Here is a 22,067-nt window from a genome sequence, read left to right as displayed (position 1 = left end):
GAACCTGAACTTTAGTATGCACGTTAACTGAGAAAATTGAAGTATCCATATATTGCAGTCTTTTTGATGAAACTTTATAGTTTGGTTAACTCTTGCTTTTGATTGATGAACTATAATAAGAAAACACTGTTCTTTTTTAAACTAGAATTTCAAAATAGTAACCATTTAAAAAATTTTTTTAAGTTTTATTTTATACCTGATACATTTACCAAAATTAAATAAAAGAAATATCCAAAATTGGAAAAGATTTTATACTTCAATCATGGTTTCTTAATGTCAGATGGAAAAGTCTTGGATTATGTGGAAATATGTCTTTTCCTTGGACCTGCCCAATGTCAGGCCTGTATTGTTACCTTGCACTTGGCCGGGCTGAGGCCTTGGCCCTCTGTGGTCCCCTTACCTGTCCTTGCTGAGCTGTGCTTGATGAGGTGCTGCTGCTGCCCAGGGACTCAGAAGTCCTCAGTGACCCGTACCCCACACAGATGAGTCCACACCCTCTCCCTGGCCTTTAAGGTGTCCTCCGCTTCTGCCTCCTTAGCCTCCTTTCCGCATATAATCCGGATGACCCATAGCACTTGCAGGCTTGTTTTCCAGACACATGCTGTGTGCTCCCATTCCTGCCTTGAAAATTTCCCTTATACCTTAAATGCCTCCCCTCCGTGTCTTGGAAGACATCCCTAATTTTAATTCTTTAGCTCTTCCAACCCAGTGTAATGAATTTTAACATCCATATTTTCATTTTTAAACTGGCTAATACTTAACTTGCATGGTAGTTGTGAATATTAGAGACAAATAGTAGCATTGGTAACTAACATAGTTATTTTTTTTGTCCTCTGAACCCTCAGTCACGTGTTTCTGCCCCTCTTGAGGCACTACTGCAACAGGTCTTATGTTGTAGTTACTTATAAACTTGGTTTTGTCCCAGGATAGACTAAATGTTTGAGGGTAGCAACACTCCCTACATCTTGTATTACCGCTTCGCATTGAACAAATGAAATAATTGAATAACTGGATAAATGGGAAAAAAAGGCTGTTTAGCTTTTTTGCTTAAAAATAGCTATTTATAAACTAATTATTGTTCAAGAACATTACTGGGCAGGTATTGTAGTATTTATACTGTGTCATAGAACACCATATGCCTAACTATTATCTGAGCCGACCTGTCACTCAGCTTCCTGGACCTCTAAGGCAAAGGTAGGAGAGGCAACTTGAGGGAGTGTGAACACACTGACCGCCCTGACTGCCTCTGCCACGTCCAGAACCCAGCCATTCCCCTGACAACATCCAGCGGCAGTGGGAGAAACCGGGCTCCTCCAGTCAGTGATACAGACAACGTGAGCCCGCGGGGCAAGTTCAGTTGTTGCACAGGTGGGAAGTGAGGCTCCATCAAGATTTAAAAATTCCCTGCAGTTCTTCTGTGAAAGAGGTTTTCCTGAAAATTCTTTGAGTTTGACTGTATGTTGCTGTCTTTTATTTATTTATTTATTAAATTAAATTAACTTATTTATTTATTTTTGGCTGCATTGGGTCTTCATTGCTGCGTGCGGGCTTTCTCTAGTTGCAGCGAGCAGGGGCTACTCTTCGTTGTGGTGCGCAGACTTCTCACTGCGGTGGCTTCTCTTGTTGTGGAGCACGGGCTCTAGGCGCGCAGGCTCAGTAGTTGTGGCTCGCAGGCTCCAGAGCACAGGCTCAGTAGTTGTGGCGCACGGGCTTAGTCGCTCCGCGGCATGTGGGATCTTCCGGGACCAGGGCTCGAACCCGTGTCCCCTGCATTGGCAGGTGGATTCTTAACCACTGTGCCACCAGGGAAGTCCCAACTATCTGTCTTCTATAAAGCAGTATACAGTTTTTGCCTAACTTCTTCAGCCCCGCGCGCAAACTGTTAAATTTAAGGGTTTTCTTTCTGTTTTTTTTTTGCTTGTTTTGTGTTTAATTCTGTCGAAAACAATATATGAGGACTATATAACCGCTTACTTTGTGCTCTCAGATACGTTTTTTAAATCCTACCAGATAGAGCTGTTGAGGATCATAAGTAAAACATTTTGCATGACATAAACAGTAAATGGTTGCTACTAATCCTGGAATTTAAGAAACCTTAGTTGATCATTCTCTTCGCATTTTGTCTAGGTGTTTACTGGAAATAGGCTTATACGCCTGGCTTTTCCAGTTGCCAGAGATGTTGTCAGGGCACATTTGCCATATGAGAAAGGTCCGTGGTTGTGCTATAAGGATACCAAGTCTCAAAGTAGACTTTCCCTTCCTTCATCTGCATTTTTGTTTTGCTTTCTTGGTTCAAATCAACCACCATTTATTGGGCCCCTACTAAGCAGAAGATTTCTGTCCTCAAAGAACTTACAACATGAAAGGTGCATATGGAAGGCTAAAGAAGTTCGCCTGTCTTTATAGGAACTGCTACTTTTACCATACAGAGGAAAGCTGGTGGAGCCAAAGTGGCAGTAAGAAAGGCTGTGCAGTCTCCAGTTACCATCCGAAAAGGTATGGGATAAAGATTAGAAAGTTCTTGAGCTTAATACTAAAAATTTTAAAATCATAAATCACTCTTAGAAATGTCAGATACGGATTTCAGTATGAAGAGTGTGGCTAGGTGGTGGTAATGGGCTTAATAAGCACAGTGCTGAACATAAAAACAAGTACTCAGGAAGGTGCTGTGATCACATAGCCATGGAGCACACAGACCCATACGTTTGGCCCAATTAGCTCTGCTCTGATGGAGAGAGAGGGAAATTATACATCATTATCTCAGTCCCCAGCATCTCCCCGAGCCCACCCCTCAACTGCTGTTACTCTCCACAATTTAAAAAACAGTTTCACATTCATCCTCCTATTAGCTGTCTGTAACAACCCTGGTAGATAGTCAGGGCAACTCTTATCCCCATCTTACAGCTGAGGAAGCTGAGGTGTAGAGAAGCCAAGTGGCCTGCTCAAATCCCCTTAGACCAATAGAAAGAACAGCTAGCAGTTATAGAGAACTTACTTGATGCCAAGCATTGTATTAACATCTTATGTGCATGATCTCATTTAATCCAGTGAGGTATCTATGGAATTAAAGAACTAAATTTGATGGGAATAATGATGAAAACACTAATTCATGTATACCATAAAAATGATGAGAGGTGTGAATTAATCTGTTCCTGTTATTATGCCTCTCTCCACTGCTGTCTCCTTTCTTTGCAGATTCTTCTTTCAGTTTACATCACATCTCTCTTCAGCTGTGTCTAATCTGCTATTTAACTCATTTATCAAGCTTTAATGTCCATGGCTATACCTTCTAGAAATTCTACTCGGTCCTTTCCATACTTTCCCCCATTGTATGCATTAAAACCCAAGCCTCCAGTTACTGGGATTAATTTGAGTCCTAGAAGCATCATTTCCTGTGCTTATAATTTTATAATCCCAGGCTAGTTGTTTTCTTTCAAAGTCTCTCATTTTAATCTTTTGTTAAGATGTTTTCTAATTTAGAATACCCCATAGCTTTTTATTCTTTTCTAAGCAAATATGGAGCAATGTTTAACAGATAAAATGCCCCAAAATACGTTACCCCTAAAAATAACTGAAATTATATGTACCTTTGTATTGTATTATGAAGCCTCCAGAGACTCAGGGTTTTGTGTTCTTTTTTAAAAAATTTTATTTATTTATGGCTGTGTTGGGTCTTCATTTCTATGCAAGGGCTTTCTCTATTTGCGGCAAGCGGGGGCCACTCTTCATCGCGGTGCGCGGGCCTCTCACTATCGCAGCCTCTCTTGTTGCGGAGCACAGGCTCCAGACGCGCAGCCTCTGTAGTTGTGGCTCACGGGCCTAGTTGTTCCGTGGCATGTGGGATCTTCCCAGACCAGGGCTCGAACCCGTGTCCCCTGCATTGGCAGGCAGATTCTCAACCACTGCGCCACCAGGGAAGCCCGGGTTTTGTGTTCTTGAAGTGAGTTATGACCTAGCATTAGGCCTTGCCCATATAAAGGCAAAGAGACGTATTTCTTTCATTGTCCAGGGTCCAGCCTCTGAGAGTATGACTCCAGGTTTCTAGCTTGGGTGTTTGTCTAGACTGTGGCCTAATAATTGACACAGGTTGGGCAAGAGGAGGAGCAGGGTTTTCTTCTAGGGGAGGTGGAACTAATGGATGCAGGTTTACTGTTCAGTTTCAGATTCCTCAGGCAAGACTCTATAGAGTTGTTTGGCAATAAAGAAACTGAGAGGCGGCATTCACTCTCTTACAGAGGAAGATGCTACTTTAGGGGAAGCTGGTGCTCTTGCCCACTAGTTTCCACTGTGGGGTTTCTTCTTGACATATCACTTACCTTTGACCTTAGAAAGCTTTCCCTGGCCATGTTGGGGTAGGAACACCCCACCTGGAGAAGCTTTGCACATGCACTGTTTCACAGAATTTTTTTCATATTGTATTTTTATCTCAAAATTGGATATCCCAAATAAATCTAGAGAAATGCACTTTGATCTGAAGCGAAGGAAATTACAAAGCCATCCCTGTGTAAAGCAAGGTGAGAGAAAGCCAGTGATAGCCTCTCAAGGTTTGTAGATACCCCATAGGTAAAAGTTTACCCTAAAATGTAGGCTTATTAACCTTAGTATCAGCCGACTTGGTGATGATCTGTCATTCTTTCTAGATGGCAGTAATTATGTTCATTTGACAAAACAAGAGTAGCAAAGATTAGATACCAAATTAATTGCAGTGGAGATAGGGGTGGGATTAGTTAATGGTCACAGTCTTTGCTAATCTCTTACCATACCTGGAAGACTCAAAGGAACAACCTCAGCACCCGCCTCCGTTGTTTCCATCTACTCTGGAGGGACAGCCTGCCCTTGTAGTTACAATGCTGCTTAACTACCTGTTGGTTTCTCTTCTTTTTATCCTCAGTCTCAACCTTTTCTGTTTTACCAGCTGTTTTTTTTTTTTTTTAAATACAGTGTGTTCATATGTGCATTCTGATTGTGCATTCATAGATATTTTTTCTTTCACAGTTTTTCAAAACTTGTTCCTTAGTAATATTTACTGAAATAATTATTTTAATATGAAACTTTCAGTCACACACCAAAATACTCAGTGGTGTCTTTAAATAGCAGAAAAAAAAGCCCTTTTTCAACTAGAGCACAGTCCTCACATTGGATTCTAAAGTGGTGACCACAGGTGCTACAGAATGATGTTAACCTTATTTCTGTTTCAGACCCTTGGGGCTAATCAAAAGAAGAATCCCTAAGCCCTCTTGTACTGCCACCCTTCTCCCTGTAATCCAAGAAGCAAGCTATTGGAAAGCTGCTGCCTTGGGGATCCAGATAAATAGACCTGTTTCTCACTTACAGATGTGAAGATTACCCAAAAGAGCTCTCCAAGTACTATTCTTCCCTCACCCAAAAGAACAGAAAGTTAACATATTAGCTCAGGTTCTGGGCATAGATCATCTCTCTCACCTTGGGCAAATTACATAACCTCTCTAAGCCTCACCTTCCTCATTTGCAAAATGGGGATAGTAACTCTTTCCCCACAGGACTTTCATGAAGAGTATTTATTCTGCAGCAGTCTGTTGAGCTCCTGCTACTTACCAGGCACTGTTAGTCAGGAACAACACAGACAGTAGCACAAAAATAAGATACGGGAGACCTTGAAGGTCTCTTTGAGAAGGTGTCATTGGAGTGAAGATGCTGAATGTTGAAAAGGGGGTTATCATGTAACAATAAGGAAGAACAGTTCCAGGCGGAGAGAAGAGCAAGTTCAAAGCCCTGCTACAGAGGCAATCTTGATAGATTGCCTGGATTGGATTTTACTCTGCATCCAGTGGGACTCCATTGGAGGGAATTAAGCAGGGAGATAATATAATTTACATTTTAGAACATGTGGGAGAAAAAGAACAGAAGGCAGCAGACAAGCACAGAGATATTCCTTGGACTAGGGTTATAATAATAAAAATGGGGAGAAGTCATTCGATTTGGAATATAGAGCATTTCCCGGAATAGGGCAGAAATTAACAGTTTGATTTTGGACATGTTAAGATTGGGATGTTTATTGCACATCCAAGGCAAGGTGTCAAGAAGGCCGTTTGCACTATGAAGCTAGAGATACAGGTTTGAGAGTTGTCAGCATGTAGGTATTTCCAGCCATGGAACTAGATGAGGTCCGTGAGGGAGGATGTAGATGTGTAAGAAGACCGATGACCAGGTCCTGGGGCTCTCTGGTAATTCAACGGACTGAATGTAGGTAGTGTGCATAGCCCATAGTAAATGCCAAAATGTGTACTGCTGTTATTTGGGGGTGGGGGGGTGCTTATTTCTTGGAGGTATCCTTAACACATGAGGTTGGTAGAGAGATGAAAGACCAGGTGGCCCAAACCTTAGCACTCTGTTACCTCTTCTTCCCCTCTTCAAGGAGCCACAGGCCTGCTTGTTGGGACCTGAGTTTACTTCCCATCGTATACCCCACATATACACTCATCTCGGGTGTTTCTTCAGGTCACCCGGTAGGGGTAGAATGTGCTGTAATACTGGCTTTGGAACATGAAGTGTGTTAGGTGGGGCCAGCTCCTCCAGGCCTCGTGCAGAGAAGCGCTATCGATGGGCCGATGCGCTAAGCTGCCTGTGGGCGCGAGCTGGGATGAATGTTTCTTTTCAGCAAATACTGATATTCAGTAAGGAGGAAGGGGGCCATAATGTGTGGCTACTGCACTTACCTTGATGCCTGTGCCCAAAGGCGGATTGTAGCTGTGCAGCGCGAGTGGTGATGCCGAGAATATCACTCCTGTGAAGCTTCCACAAGATTTTCCATAAGAGAGAGGCAAGGAAGGCCCAGCTCTCTATGAGTTCATCCAGCTTTTAACTTGGAACTTCTCCAGAGTTCCATTTTTTTTTTCTGTGGCCTCTCCTCCCTGGACTCTCTTGTCCTAGAGGTTACTGTTGCTTTTTTGTTTGTTTTGTTTTGTTTTTCTTTTTTATTAGTTATCTATTTTATACATATTAGTGTATATATGTCAATCCCAATCTCCCAATTCATCCCACCACCCCACCCCTGCTTTTTCCCCTTGGTGTCCATACGTTTGTTCTCTACATCTGTGTGTCTATTTCTGCCTTGCAAACCAGTTCACCTGTACCATTTTTCAAGATTCCACATATATGTGTTAATATACGATATTTGTTTTTCTCTTTCTGACTTACTTCCCTCTGTATGACAGTCTCTCGGTCCATCCACGTCTCTACAGGTGACCGAATTTCGTTCCTTTTTATGGCTGAGTAACATTCCATTGTATATATGTACCACATCTTCTTTATCTCTTCATCTGACAATGGGCATTTAGGTTGCTTCCATGACCTGGCTATTGTAAATAGCGCTGCAGTGAACATTGGGGTGCATGTGTCTTTTTGAATTATGGTTTTCTCTGGGTATATGCCCAGTAGTGGGATTGCTGGGTCATATAGTAATTCTATATTTAGTTTATTAAGGAACCTCCATACTCTTCTCCATAGTGTCTGTATCAATTTACATTCCCACCAACAGTGCAAGAGGGTTCCCTTTCTCCACACCCTCTCCAGCATTTGTTGTTTGTAGATTTTCTGATGATGCCCATTCTAACTGGTGTGAGGTGATACCTCACTGTAGTTTTGATTTGCATTTCTCTAATAATTAGTGATGTTGAGCAGCTTTTCATGTGCTTCTTGGCCATCTATATGTCTTCTTTGGAGAAATGTCTATTTAGGTCTTCTGCCCATTTTTGATTGGGTTGTTTGTTTTTTTAGTGTTGATCTCCATGAGCTGTTTATGTATTTTGGAGATTAATTCTTTGTCCACTGATTTGTTTGCAAATGTTTTCTCCCATTTTGAGGGTTGTCTTTTCGTCTTGTTTGTAGTTTCCTTTGCTATACAAAAGCTTTTAAATTTCATTAGGTCCCATTTGTTTACTTTTGTTTTTATTTCCATTACTCTAGGATGTGGGTCAAAAAAGATCTTGCTGTGATTTATGTCAAAGAGTGTTCTTCCTGTGTTTTCCTCTGAGACCTTTATAGTGTCTGGTCTTACATTTAGGTCTTTAATCCATTTTGAGTTTATTTTTGTGTATGGTGTTAGAGAGTGTTCTAATTTCATTCTTTTACATGTAGCTGTCCAGTTTTCCCAGCACCACTTATTGAAGAGACTGTCTTTTCTCCATTGTATATCCTTGCCTCCTTTGTCATAGATTAGTTGACCATAGGTGCGTGGGTTTATCTCTGGGCTTTCTATCCTGTTCCATTGATCTATATTTCTGTTTTTGTGCCAGTACCATACTGTCTTGATTACTGTAGTTTTGCAGTAGAGTCTGCAGTCAAGGAGTCTCATTCTTCCAGCTCCATTTTCTTCCCTCAAGACTGCTTTGGCTATTCGGGGTCTTTTGTGTCTCCATACAAATTTTAAGATTTTTTGTTCTAGTTCTGTAAAAAAATGCCATTGGTAATTTGATAGGGATTGCATTGAATCTGTAGATTGCTTTAGGTAGTATAGTCATTTTCACAACATTGATTCTTCCAATCCAAGAACATGGTATATCTCTCCATCTGTTTGTGTCATCTTTGATTTCTTTCATCAGTGCCTTATAGTTTTCTGAGTACAGGTCTTTGACCTCCTTACGTAGGTTTATTCCTAGGTATTTTATTCTTTTTGTTGCAGTGGTGAATGGGATTGTTTCCTTGATTTCTCTTTCTGATCTTTCATTTTTAGTGTATAGGAATGCCAGAGATTTCTGTGCATTAATTTTGTATCCTGGAACTTTACCAAATTCATTGATTAGCTCTAGTAGTTTTCTGGTGGCATCTTTAGGATTATCTGTGTATAGTATCATGTCATCTGCAAACAGTGACAGTTTTACTTCTTCTTTTCCAATTTGTATTCCCTTTATTTCTTTTTCTTCTCTGATTGCCATGGCTAGGACTTCCAAAACTGTTGAATAAGAGTGGCGAGAGTGGACATCCTTGTCTTCTTCCTGATCTTAGAGGAAATGCTTTCAGTTTTTCACCATTGAGAATGATGTTTGCTGTGGGTTTGTCATATATGGCCTTTATTATGTTGAGGTAGGTTCCCTCTACGCCCACTTTCTGGAGAGTTTTTATCATAAAAGGGTGTTGCATTTTGTCAAAAGTTTTTCTGCATCTATTGAGATGATCATATGCTTTTTATTCTTTAATTTGTTAATATGGTGTATCACATTGATTGATTTGAAGAATCCTTGCATCCCTGGGATAAATCCCACCTGATTATGGTGTATGATCCTTTTAATGTGTTGTTGGATTCTGTTTGCTAGTACTTTGTTGAGGATTTGTGCATCTCCATTCTGCAATGATATTGGTCAGTAATTTTCTTTTTTTGTGATATATTTGTCTGGTTTTGGTATCAGGGTGATGGTAGCCTCATAGAACGAGTTTGGGAATGTTCCTTCCTCTGCAATTTTTTGGAAGAGTTTGAGAAAGATGGGTGTTAGCTCTTGTCTAAATGTTTGATAGAATTCACCTGTGAAGCCATCTGGTCCTGGACTATTTTTGTTGGAAGATTTTTAATCACAGTTTCAATTTCATTAATTGTGATTGGTCTGTTCATATTTTCTATTTCTTCCTGGTTCAGTCTTGTAAGATTATACCTTTATAAGAATTTGTCCATTTCTTCTAGGTTGTCCATTTTATTGGCATAGAGTTGCTTGTAGTAGTCTTTTATGATGCTTTGTATTTCTGTGGTGTCCATTGTAACTTCTCCTTTTTCATTTCTAATTTTATTGATTTGAGTCCTTTCCCTCTTTTCCTTGGTGACTCTGGCTAAAGGTTTATCAATTTTGTTTACCTTCTCAAAGAACCAACTTTTAGTTTGATTGATCTTTGCTATTGTTTTCTTTGTTTCTATTTCATTTATTTCTGCTCCTGATCTTTATGATTTCTTTCCTTCCACTAACTTTGGGTTTTGTTTGTTCTTTTTCTAGTTCCTTTAGGTGTAAGGTTAGATTGTTTACTTGAGATTTTCTTGTTTCTTGAGGTAGGATTGTATTGCTGTAAACTTCCTTCTTAGAACTTTGCCTTTGCTGCATCCCATATGTTTTGGATCGTCATGTTTTCGTTGTCATTTGTCTCTAGGTATTTTTTAATTTCCTCTTTGATTTCTTCACTGATCTCTTGGTTATTTAGTAACGTATTGTTTAGCCTCCATGTGTTGGTGTTTTTTACGTTTTTCCCCTGTAATTTATTTCTAATCTCATAGCGTTGTGGTCAGAAAAGATGCTTGATATGATTTGTTTTCTTAAATTTACCACGGCTTGATTTGTGACCCAAGATGTGGTCGATCCTGTAGAATGTTCCGTGTGCACTTGAGAAGAAAGTGTAGGGACTTCCGTGGTGGCACAGTGGTTAAGAATCCGCCTGCCAATGCAGTGGACACAGTTCGATCCCTGGTCCAGGAAGATCCCACATGGCGTAGAGCAACTAAGCCCGTGCGCCACAACTACTGACCCTGTGCTCTAGAGCCCGCAAGCCTCAACTGCTGAAGCCCATGTTTCACACTTACTGAAGCCCATGTGCCTAGAGGCCGTGCTCTGCAACAAAGAGAAGCCACTGCAGTGAGAAGCCTGTGCACCTCAACAAGGAGTAGCCCCCGCTCTCTGCAACTAGACAAAGCCTGCACTCAGCAATGAAGACCAAACACAGCCGAAAGTAAAAAATAAATAAATAAATAAATTTATAAAAAATAAAAAAACGAAAGTGTAATCTGCTGTTTTCGGATGGAATGTCCTATAAGTATCAATTAAATCTGTCTGGTCTATTGTGGCATTTAAAGCTTGTGTTTCCTTATTTATTTCCTATCTGGATGATCTGTCCATTGGTGTCAGTGAGGTGTTAAAGTCCCCCACTATTACTGTTACTGTCAATTTCCTCATTTATAGCTGTTAGCATTTGCCTTATGTATTGAGGTGCTCCTATGTTGGGTGCACATATATTTATAATTGTATATCTTCTTCCTGGATTGATCCCTTGACCATTACGTAGTGTCCTTCCTTGTCTCTTGTACCATTCTTTATTTTAAAGTCTATTTTATCTGATATGAGTATTGCTACTCCAGCTTTCTTTTGATTTCCATTTTCATGGAATATCTTTTTCCATCCCCTCACTTTCAGTCTGTATGTGTCCCTAGGTCTGAAGTGGGTCTCTTGTAGACAGCATATATATGGGTCTTGTTTTTGTATCCATTCAGTGAGCCTGTGTCTCCTGGTTGGAGCATTTAATCCATTCACCTTTAAGGTAATTATCGATATGTTTGTTCCTAATACCATTTTCTTAATTGTTTTGGGTTTGTTTTTGTAGGTCCTTTTCTTGTCTTGTGTTTACCACTTAAGAGAAGTTCCTTTAGCATTTGTTGTAGAGCTGGTTTGGTGGTGCTGAATTCTCTTAGCTTTTGCTTGTCTGTAAAGCTTTTGATTTCTCCCTCAAAGCTGAATGAGATCCTTGACGGGTAGAGTAATCTTGGTTGTAGGTTCTTCCCTTTCATCACTTTAAATATATCGTGCCACTCCCTTCTGGCTTGTAGAGTTTCTGCTGAGAAATCAGCTGTTAACCTTATGGGAGTACCCTTGTATGTTATTTGTCATTTTTCCCTTTTTGCTTTTAATAATTTTTCTTTGTCTCTAATTATTGTCAATTTGATTACTGTGTGTCTTGACGTGTTTCTCCTTGGGTTTATCCTGCCTGGGACTCTCTGCACTTCCTGGACTTGAGTGGCTATTTCCTTTCCCATGTTAGGGAACTTTTTGACTATAATCTCCTCAAATATTTTCTCTGGTCCTTTCTCTCTCTCTTCTCCTTCTGGGACCCCTATAATGCGAATGTTGGTGAGTTTAATGTTGTCCCAGAGGTCTCTTAGGCTGTCTTTATCTCTTTTCATTCTTTTTTCTGTTCCACCACATTGAATTCCACCATTCTGTCTTCCAGGTCACTTATCCATTCTTGTGCGTCAGTTATTCCGCTATTGATTCCTTCTAGTATATTTTCATTTCAGTTATTGTATTGTTCATCTCTGTTTGTTTGTTCTTTAGTTCTTCTAGGTGTGTGTTCTTTAATTCTTCTAGGTCTTTGTTAAACATTTCTTGCATCTTCTCGACCTTTGCCTCCATTCTTTTTCCGAGGTCCTGGATAATCTTCACTGTCATTATTCTGAATTCTTTTTCTGGAAGGTGGCCTATCTCCACTTCATTTAGTTCTTTTTCTGGTGTTTTATCTTGTCCCTTCATCTGGTACATAGTCCTCTGCCTTTTCATTTTGTCTAACTTTCTGTGAATGTGGTTTTCATTCCACAGGCTGTGGGGTTGTAGTTCTTTTTGCTTCTGCTGTCTGCCCTCTGGTGGATGAGGCTATCTAAGAGGCTTGTGCAAATTTCCTGATGGGAGGGACTGGTGGTGGGTAGAGCTGGGTGTTGATCTGTTGGGCAGAGATCAGTAAAACTTTAATACGCTTGTTTGCTGATGGGTGGGGCTGAGTTCCCTCCCTGTTGCTTGGCCTGAGGTGACCCAGCACTGGAGCCTACAGGCTCTTTAATGGGGCTAATGGCGGACTCCAGGAGGGCTCATGCCAAGGAGTACTTTCCAGAACTTCTGCTGCCAGTGTCCTTGTCCCCGCGGTGAGCCACAGCTGTCCCCCGCCTCTGCAGGAGACCCTCCAACACTAGCAGGTAGGTCTGATTCAGTCTCCTAGGGGGTCACTGCTCCTTCCCCCTGGGTCCTGGTGCGCACATTACTTTGTGCCCTCCAGGAGTGGAGTCTCTGTTTCCCCCAGTTCTTTTGAAGTCCTGGAATCAAATCCTGCTAGACTTCAAAGTCAATTCTCTGGGAATTCCTCCTCCTGTTGCCAGACCCCCAGGTTGGGAAGACTGACGTGGGGCTCAGAACCTTCACTCCAGTGGGTGGACTTCTGTGGTATAATTGTTCTCCAGTTTGTGAGTTGCCCACCCAGTGGTTATGGGATTTGATTTTATTGTGATTGCACCTCTCCTACCGTCTCATTGCACCTTCTCCTTTGTCTTTGGATGTGGGGTATCTATCTTTTTTGGTGAGTTCCAGTGTCTTCCTGTCGATGATCGTTCAGCAGTTAGTTGTGATTCCGGTGCTCTCGCAAGAGGGAATGAGCACACGTCCTTCTACTCCGCCATCTCGAACCAATCTTGGTTACCATTACTTTTAAAATCAAAAGAGGTGGCCAGAGGAGATGGAGTCAAGATGGCAGAGAAGAACGTTAGCTCACCTCTTCTTAGGAAAGCATCAAAATAACAACTGCTGAACGACCATAGACAAAAAAAAAAAACCCCCACTGGAACCTACCATAAAGGATATCCTACATCCAAAGAAGCCACAGTGAGACAGTAGGAGGGGCACAATTGCGATAAAATCAAATCCCACAAAATTTGGGTGACCCACAAAATGGAAAATAATTATACCACAGAAGCTCTCCCACAACAGTGAAAGTTCTGAGCCCCACGTTAGGCTCCCCGGCCTGGGGGTCTGGCAACCGGAATAGGAGCCCCCAGAGAATCTGGCTTTGAAGGCTAGTGGGGTTTGATTGCAGGAATTCCACAGGACTGGGAGAAACAGAAACTCCTCTATTGGAGGGTACACACAAGGTCTTGTGTGTACCAGGACCCAGGGAAAAAAGCAGTGACCTCAAAAGAGCCTGGGCCAGACCTCCCTGCTCGTATTGGACTGTCTCCTGCAGAGGTGGTGGTGGGGCAGCTGTGGCTCAGTGCAGTGACAAGACACAGTGGTGGTTCTGGGGAGTACTCTTTGGTGTGAGCACTCCTGGAGGCTGCCATTTTGTCACCAAGACCTTGCCCCACCCAACAACCTGTAGGCTCCAGTGCTGGGACGCCTCAGGCCAAACAATCAACAGGGATGGACACAGCCCCACCCCACCCATTAGCAGACAGGCTGCTTAAAGTCTTCCTGAGCACATGGCTACCCACTAAACACACCCCTTGACCCGGCCCTGCCCACCAGAGGGACAAGACCCAGCTCCTCCCACCAGTGGTCAGGAACCAGTCCCCCCCCACCAGGAAGCCTGCACAAGCCTCTTTGCATCACCCACCAGGGGGCAGACAGCAGAAGCAAGAACTACAACCCTGCAGCCTGCAGAACGAAAACCACATCGCTGAAAGTTAGACAAAATGAGACAGCAGAGGAATATGTCCCAGATGAAGGAACAAAATAAAACCCCAGAAGAACAACTAAGTGAAGTGGAGACAGGCAATCTACATGAGAAAGAATTCAGAGTAATGATAGAAAAGATTATCGAAGTTCTTGGAAAAAGAATGGAGGCACAGATCGAGAAGTTACAAGAAATGTTTAACAAAGACCTAGAATAACTAAAGAACAAACAGACAGAGGTGAACAGTACAATAACTGAAATGAAAAATACACTGGAAGGAATCAGTAGCAGAATAACTGAGACAGAAGAATGGACAAGTGAGCCGGAAGACAGAATGGTGGAAATCACTGCTGCAGAACAGAATAAAGAAAAAGGAATGTAAAGAAATGATGAGAGCCTAAGAGACCTTTGGGACAACATTAAATGCACCAACATTCGCATTATACGGGTCCCAGAAGGAGGAGAGGGAGAGAAGGGACCTGAGAAAATATTTGAAGAGATAATAGCTGAAAAATTCCCTAACATGGGAAAGGAAACAGTCATACAAGTCCAAGGAAGCCCAGAGAGTCCCAGGCAGGATAAACCCAAGGAGGAACATGCTAAGACACATAGTAATCAAATTGACAAAGAAAAAATATTAAATCAACAAGGGAAAAGCAACAAATAACATACAAGGGAATTCCCAAAAGGTTGTCAGCTGATTCCTCAGCAGAAAGTATGCAGGCCAGAAGGGGGTTGCACGATATATTTAAAGTGATGAAAGGGAAGAGCCTTCAACCAAGAACACTCTACCCAGCAAGGCTCTCACTCAGATTCGATGGAGAAATCAAAAGCTTTACAGACAAGCAAAAGCTAAGAGAATTCAGCGCTACCAGACCAGCTTTGCAACGAATGCCAAAGGAACTTCTCTAGGTGGAAAAGAAAAGGCCACAAATAGAAACAAGAAAAGTATGAATAGAAATGCTCACCAGTAAAGGTAAACATACAGTAAAGGTAGGAAGTCAACCACACACAAGTATGATATCAAAACCAGCAATCGTGAGGAGAGTACAAATGGAGGATATTGGAAATGAATTTGAAATTAAATGACCATCAAGTTAAAACTATCCTGTTTATGTAGACTGCTGTATCAAAACCTCTTGGTAACCGCAAACCAAAAATCTACAATAGATAGATAGATAGACAAAAAAGAAAAAAGGAATCCAAACACAACATGAAAGATAGGTTCAAAAGAGAAGAGAACAAAAGAGTAAGCGAAGAAAAAAGACCTACAAAAACAAATCCAAACCAATTAACAAAATGGCAACAAGAACATACATATCAATAATTACCTTAAACATAAGATTAAATGCTCCAACCAAAAGATACAGACTGGCTGAATAGATACAAAAACAAGACCTATACATGTGCTGTTTACAAGAGATACACTTCAGATCTAGGGACACATACAGACGGAAAGTGAGTGGATGGAAAAGGGTATTACAGGCAAATGGAAATCAAAAGAAAGCTGGAGTAGCAATACTCATATAAGACAAAATTGACTTTAAAATAAAGACTGTTTCAAGAGACAAAGAAGGACACAATGATCAAGGGATCAATCCAGGAAGAAGATATAAAACGATCTTATAAATATATGCACCCAGCATAGAAGCACCTCAGTATATAAGGCAAATGCTAACAGCCATAAAAAGAGAAATCAACAGTAACACAATAATAGTGTGGGACTTTTAACACCCCACTTTCATCAATGGACAGATCATCCAGACCTAAAATTAATAGGGAAACAGAGGCCTTAACTGACACATTAGACCAGATGGACATAATTGATGATATTTATAGAGCATTCCATCCAGAAGCAGCAGAATACACATTCTTCTCGAGTGCACATGAAACATTCTCTAGGATTGGTCACATGCTGGGCCACAAAGCGAGCCTCGGTAAATTTAAGAAAACTGAAATCATGTCAACCATCTTTTCTGACCCCAACCCTATGAGATTAGAATCAACTACAAGGAAAAAACTGTAAAAAACACAAACATGTGGAAGCTAAACAATATAATAGTAAACAACATGGATCACTGAAGAAATCAAAGAGGAAATCAAAAAATACCTGGAGACAAATGACAGTGCAAGCACAATGATCCAAAACCTATGGGACACAGTTCTGAGAGGGAAGTTTATAGCAATACAGTCTTACCTCAGGAACAAGAAAAATGTCAAGTAAACAACCTAACCTTACACCTAAAGCAGCTAGAGAAAGAAGAACAAACAAAACCCAAAGTTAGTAGAATGAAAGAAATCATAAAAATTAGAGCAGAAATAAATAGAAACAAAGAAAACAATAGCAAAGATCAATGAAACCAAAAGCTTGTTCTTTGAGAAGATAAACAAAATTGATAAACCTTTAGCCAGACTCACCAAGAAAAAAAGAGAGAGGGCTCAAATCAATAAAATTAGAAATGGAAAAGAAGTTACAGCAGACACCACAGAAATACAGAGGGACTACTACAAGCAATTCTATGCCAATAAAATGCACAACCTGGAAAAAATGGACAAATTCTTAGAAAGGTACAATCTCCCAAAACTGAACCAGGAAGAAATGGAAATATGAACACCGAAATACAAGCACCGAAATTGAAACAGCGAATACAAGCACCGAAATTGAAACAGCAATTAAAAAACTTCCAACACACAAAAGTCCAGGACCAAATGGCTTCACAGGTGAATTCTATCAAACAATCAGAGAAGAGTTAACACCTGTCCTTCTGAAACTATTCCAAAAAATTGCAGATGAAGGAATACTCCCAAACTGATTCTATGAGGCCAGTGTCACCCTGATACCAAAACTAGACAAAGATACCAGTCACACACAGAACGAAAATTACAGGCCAATATCACTGATGAATATAGATGCAAAAATCCTCAACAGAATACTAGCAAACGAAATCCAGGGACTTCCCTGGTGATCCAGTGGTTAAGAATCCGCCTTCCAGTGCAGGGGACGCAGGTTCAATCCCTGGTCAGGGAACTAAGATCTCACATGCCACAGGGCAAGTAAGCCCACTCATTGCGACTACTGAGCCCATATGCTCTAGAGCCCACACGCCACTAGAGAGCCCTGTGCCACCACTACCGAGTCCTTGCACTCTAGAGCCCACGCACCACAACTAGAGAGCCTGCGCCTTGCAACTTCTGAGCCTGCATGTTCCAGGTCCATACGCCGCAACTAGTGAGCCCGTGCACCACAGCTACTGAGCCAACACGCTCTGGAGTCCATGCACCACAACTAGAGAGAAGCCTGCATGCCACAACGAGGAGCCCGCACACCACAAAGAAAGATCCCGCATGCTGCAGTGAAGATTCCGCCTGCCGCAACTAAGACCCAATGTAGCCAAATAAAACAAAAAACAAATGAAAAACCTCAAATCCAACAGTACATTAAAAGGATCATACACCATGGTCAAGTGGGATTTATTCGAAAGATGCAAGGATTTTTCAGTATCTGCAAATCAGTGTGCTACACCATATCAACAAATTGAAGAGTAAAAACTATATGATCATCTCAATAGATGCAGAAAAAGCTTTTGACAAAATTCAACACCCATTTATGATAAAAACTCTCCAGAAAGTGGGCATTGAGGGAACATACCTCAACATAATAAATTTAGGCCATATACGACAAACCCACAGCTAACATCACACAAAATGGTGAAAAGCTGAAAGCATTCCCTCTAAGATCAGGAACAAGACAAGGATGTCCACTCTCACCACTTTTATTCAACATAGTTTTGGAAGTTCTAGCAATGAGAGAAGAAAAAGAAAAGGAATGCAAATTGGGAAAGAAGAAATAAAACTGTCACTGTTCGCAGATGACATGATACTATACATACCAAATCCTAAAGATGCTACCAGGAAACTACTAGAGCTCATCAATGAATTTGGTAAAGCTGCAGGATACAAAATTAATGCACAGAAATCTCTGGCATTCCTATACACTAGCAATGAAAAATCAGAAACAGAAATCAAGGAAACAATCCTATTTACCATAGCATCTAAAAGAATAAAATACCTAGGAATAAATCTACCTGTGGAGGCAAAAAGATCTGTACTATGAAAACTATAAGATGCTGATGAAAGGAAAGCAAAGATGATGCAAATAGATGGAGAGATATACCATGTTCTTGGATTGGAAGAATCAATATTGTCAAAATGACTGTACTACCCAAGACAATCTACAGATTCAATGCAATCCCTATCAAATTACCAATGGCATTTTTCACAGAACTAGAACAGAAAATTTTACAATTTGTATGGAAACACAAAAATGACCCCAAATAGCCAAAGCAATCTTGAGAAAGCAAAACAGAGTTGGAGGAATCAGGCTCCCCGACTCCAGACTAAACTACAAAGCTACACTAATCAAAACAGTATGGTACTGGCACAAAAACAGAAATATAGATCAATGGAACAGTATAGAAAATCCAGAGATAAACCCACACACCTATGGTCAATTAATCTGTGACAAAGGAGGCAAGACTATACAGTGGAGAAAAGACAATCTCTTCAATAAATGATGCTGGGAAAACTGGACAGCTACATGTAAAAAAATGAAATTAGAACACTCCCTAACACCATACACAAAAATAAACTCAAAATGGATTAAAGACCTAAATTAAGACCAGACACTATAAAACTCTTAGAGGAAAACATAGGCAGAACACCCTTTGACATAAATCACAGCAATATCTTTTTTGATCCGTCTCCTAGAGTAATGGAAATAAAAACAAAAATAAACCAGTGGGACCTCATTAAACTCAAAAACTTGCACAGCAAAAGAAACCATAAACAAAACCAAAAGACAACCCACAGAATGGGAGAAAATTTTTGCAAACAATGTGACCAATAAGGGATTAATCTCCAAAATTTACAAACAGCTTATGCAGCTCATCAATATCAAAAAAAAAAAAAAACCCCAATCAAAAAGTGGGCAGAAGACCTAAATAGACATTCCTCCAAAGAAGATATACAGGTGGCCAAGAGGCACATGAAAAGATGCTCAACATTGCTAATTACTAGAAAATTGCAAATCAAAACTACAATGAGATATCACCTCATACCAGTGAAAATGGCCATTGTCAAAAAGTCTGCAAACAATAAATGCTGGAGAGGGTGTGGAGAAAAGGAATGTTGGTGGGAATGTAAATTCGTATAGCCACTATGGAGAACGGTATGGAGGTTACTAAAAAAATCTAAAAATAGAGCTACGATATGATCCAATAATCCCACTCCTGGGCATATATCTGGAGAAAACCATGGTTCGAAAGGATACGTGTACCACAGTGTTCATTGCAGTGCTGTTTACAATAGCCAAGACATGGACGCAACCTAAATGTCCATCAACAGAAGAACGGATAAAGAAGATGTGGTACATATATACAATGGAATATTACTCAGCCATTAAAAAGAATAAAATAATGCCATTTGCAGCAACATGGATGGACCTGGAGATTATCATACTGAGCAAAGTACATCAGACAGAGAAAGACAAATATCATATGATAGTGCTTATATGTGGAACCTAAAAAAAATGATACAAATGAACTTACAAAACAAACAGACTCACAGACTTAGAGAGCATGAGTCTTACCAGGGGAGAAGGGTGGGGGGAGGGATAGATTGGAAGTTTGGGATTGACGTATACACGCTTGCTATATTTAAAACAGATAACCAACAAGGACCTACTATAGCACAGGGAACTCTGCTGAATATTCTGTAATAACCTAAATGGGAAAAGAACTTGAAAAAGAATAGATACATGTATATGTATAACTAAATCACTTTGCTGTACACCTGAAACTAACAACATTTTTAATCAGCTGTACTCCAATATAAAATAAAAAGTAAAACAAAACAAAAGAGGTGGCCAGAATTCAATTTCCTTCTGTCACACAGACAGAACAGGAATTGCTAGAACCCTAAAGCCAACCATATCCAGACCTTGTGATTTAAATATTAGGTAAGGTGTGACTGCCTTGGGTTTGATGATAAAAGTCACTGTAAGTAACAAACTTATAAATGAATCAGTCCTAATGTATGCATTGTTCTTTTCCCTTGAAAGGGTCTAATGCTCCCTGTCTGCGGTGTACAAAAAATCACACAAGTGCTGGTCTTGCACCTCAAACCAAGGAGGTATGTTTAGAGTATGAGAGAGAGGAGACTGTGGTGAGCCCCTGGATGGTACCTTCAGACATCCGTGCGATTCTCTATGAGAGTCACAGTTCCCTTCTACAGGTACACGTTGTTCCAGGTTCCAGTTTGCCTAGTGATTCCTTGTGTTCTTTAGGGTTTTTTGTTATTTATTTATATATTTAGTGGGATGTAGACATACTGAAAGATTATTAGGTCAGTTTGAAGTAGCGATTCAAAGCATCTACACTTTTGGCTTAGTACTCCAGCATTTATCATTCAGAATTTTCCTTGACTGTATTTTCTTTTTAACCTAAAAAAAAAAAAGACTCAAAAAACAAGACACAACAACAAAAATGTAAGAACAGATCATTGTACTATAGATATAAAAATCTATTCTGTCCACTCTTCAGACCTAGTGCCAGCATCTTGTTGTGTCAGGTGGTGTTCATTCAGCCCACTGCCAATCCAGATGTGCTGGGCAACCACAGCCCTGGTCCCCTTCATATTTCCTTCAGGGTTTGGTGGATGAGCAGCTCTAGAATCTTTGGAAAATTTAGTTCATGTTCCATTTATTTTTTTCTCAGGCTAGGACCACAACTTACTGTCTTTCTCAATTTGATAGGACTCATCACCAACTGAAGAAAAGCCAGAGCCTCCTTTTGGGGTGTGTGGCACGGACGGCTTGTCTGAGAGCACGGGCAGCATCCTCAGCAAGCTTGACTGGGATGCCATTGAAGATATGGTGGCCAGTGTGGAGGACAAGAGCCCGTCTGTCCACTGGGCCCTGGACCTGTAAGACCTGAACGTCACTCTGCTTCCACGCAAAGGCCAGCAACTCAGCGTTCTAGTTCTGAAAGATTTGTGGGTTTAAGGGAGAGAAGCAATGAAGGAAGCAATGTGAATTTACCACCTGCAGGCATATTATTACCTGGATTAGACGTTTTAAGAGGAAAAATAAACATTTCTCAATAAGTTTGCCTTCAAGGGAAAGGGGTTAACTATAGATGTCTTATATGTTTTTGCATTTGAGTTATTATCTTTAGGTATAATTTTTTAAATGATGAAATAAACAGTACCTTTCAAGCCAAGCTTGTATAATATTTAAGCTTCTTTCAATAAAAATCTTCTGTCTTGCCTCATCCTTTACCCCCTGAGTTTTGAGAAACAACCTTAGCTGGGTAAACCTGATAGGAAAAAAAAAATTCTTTCACTGAGGTGAAGAAAATCGCACTCTCACCAGAGACGCTCAATAATGAACTCCATTTTAAAAGATATCCTAAAATTGTGTAGGGCTTGGCTGAGGAGTGAAAAGGAACCAGCCACCTTCCACTAATCCTGAACTTCTAAATAAAACATGTTCCACGTGGGCCAGGTCTTCTGTCCTCTGCCCTGTATCGTGAAAAGCCTTGGAGGAAGAAAAAGAGTTGGATGCTTTGGGTGCCTTGCAGAGTCTGGGCACTGCTACTACCCTGCACTTTGATCTCTGCCTTGTCAGCTCAGTGGGACCACTGTGGTCTGCTTGGACATAGCTTGTTATGCTGGAGTCGGGATAATACCCTTAAAGCAGAGAGCCAAGCATTTATGAGACTTACCTCGTGAGCTTCCCTTCCCTCGGGGATCACCGTCTTGCACTGCATGCTGCTGTCCAGTGTCTAAAAGCAGTTGCCTCACGTGTTTTGTCCAATTTTATGGTTAAGGCATGCAGGCTAGTCATGTGCCAGTTA

General features: G+C 40.8%; 1 protein-coding gene across 9 annotated transcripts in view; it reads left to right on the top strand.

Annotated features, from left to right (window-relative positions):
- CPLANE1 (ciliogenesis and planar polarity effector 1) overlaps positions 1 to 21,426 on the top strand; it is a 132,890-nt gene extending 111,464 nt beyond the window's left edge. For 7 of the 9 annotated variants that reach the window (XM_036846416.1, XM_036846408.1, XM_036846411.1 and 4 more), the window contains 3 exons: positions 2,407 to 2,496; positions 20,273 to 20,445; positions 20,966 to 21,426. In XM_036846416.1, the coding sequence (XP_036702311.1) occupies positions 2,407 to 2,496; positions 20,273 to 20,445; positions 20,966 to 21,139 (437 nt within the window). In that variant the 3' untranslated portion in view covers positions 21,140 to 21,426. The remainder of the gene's footprint in view (positions 1 to 2,406; positions 2,497 to 20,272; positions 20,446 to 20,965) is intronic. The other 2 variants (XM_036846414.1, XM_036846412.1) reach the window with 2 other exon arrangements.
- The last annotated feature ends 641 nt before the right edge of the window (positions 21,427 to 22,067 follow it).

The sequence above is a fragment of the Balaenoptera musculus genome, chromosome 3 (assembly GCF_009873245.2).
Source record: "Balaenoptera musculus isolate JJ_BM4_2016_0621 chromosome 3, mBalMus1.pri.v3, whole genome shotgun sequence".
Lineage (NCBI taxonomy): Eukaryota > Metazoa > Chordata > Mammalia > Artiodactyla > Balaenopteridae > Balaenoptera > Balaenoptera musculus.
The sequence above is the reverse complement of the archived record's forward strand: the minus strand, read 5'-3'. Positions and strand labels throughout refer to the sequence as shown.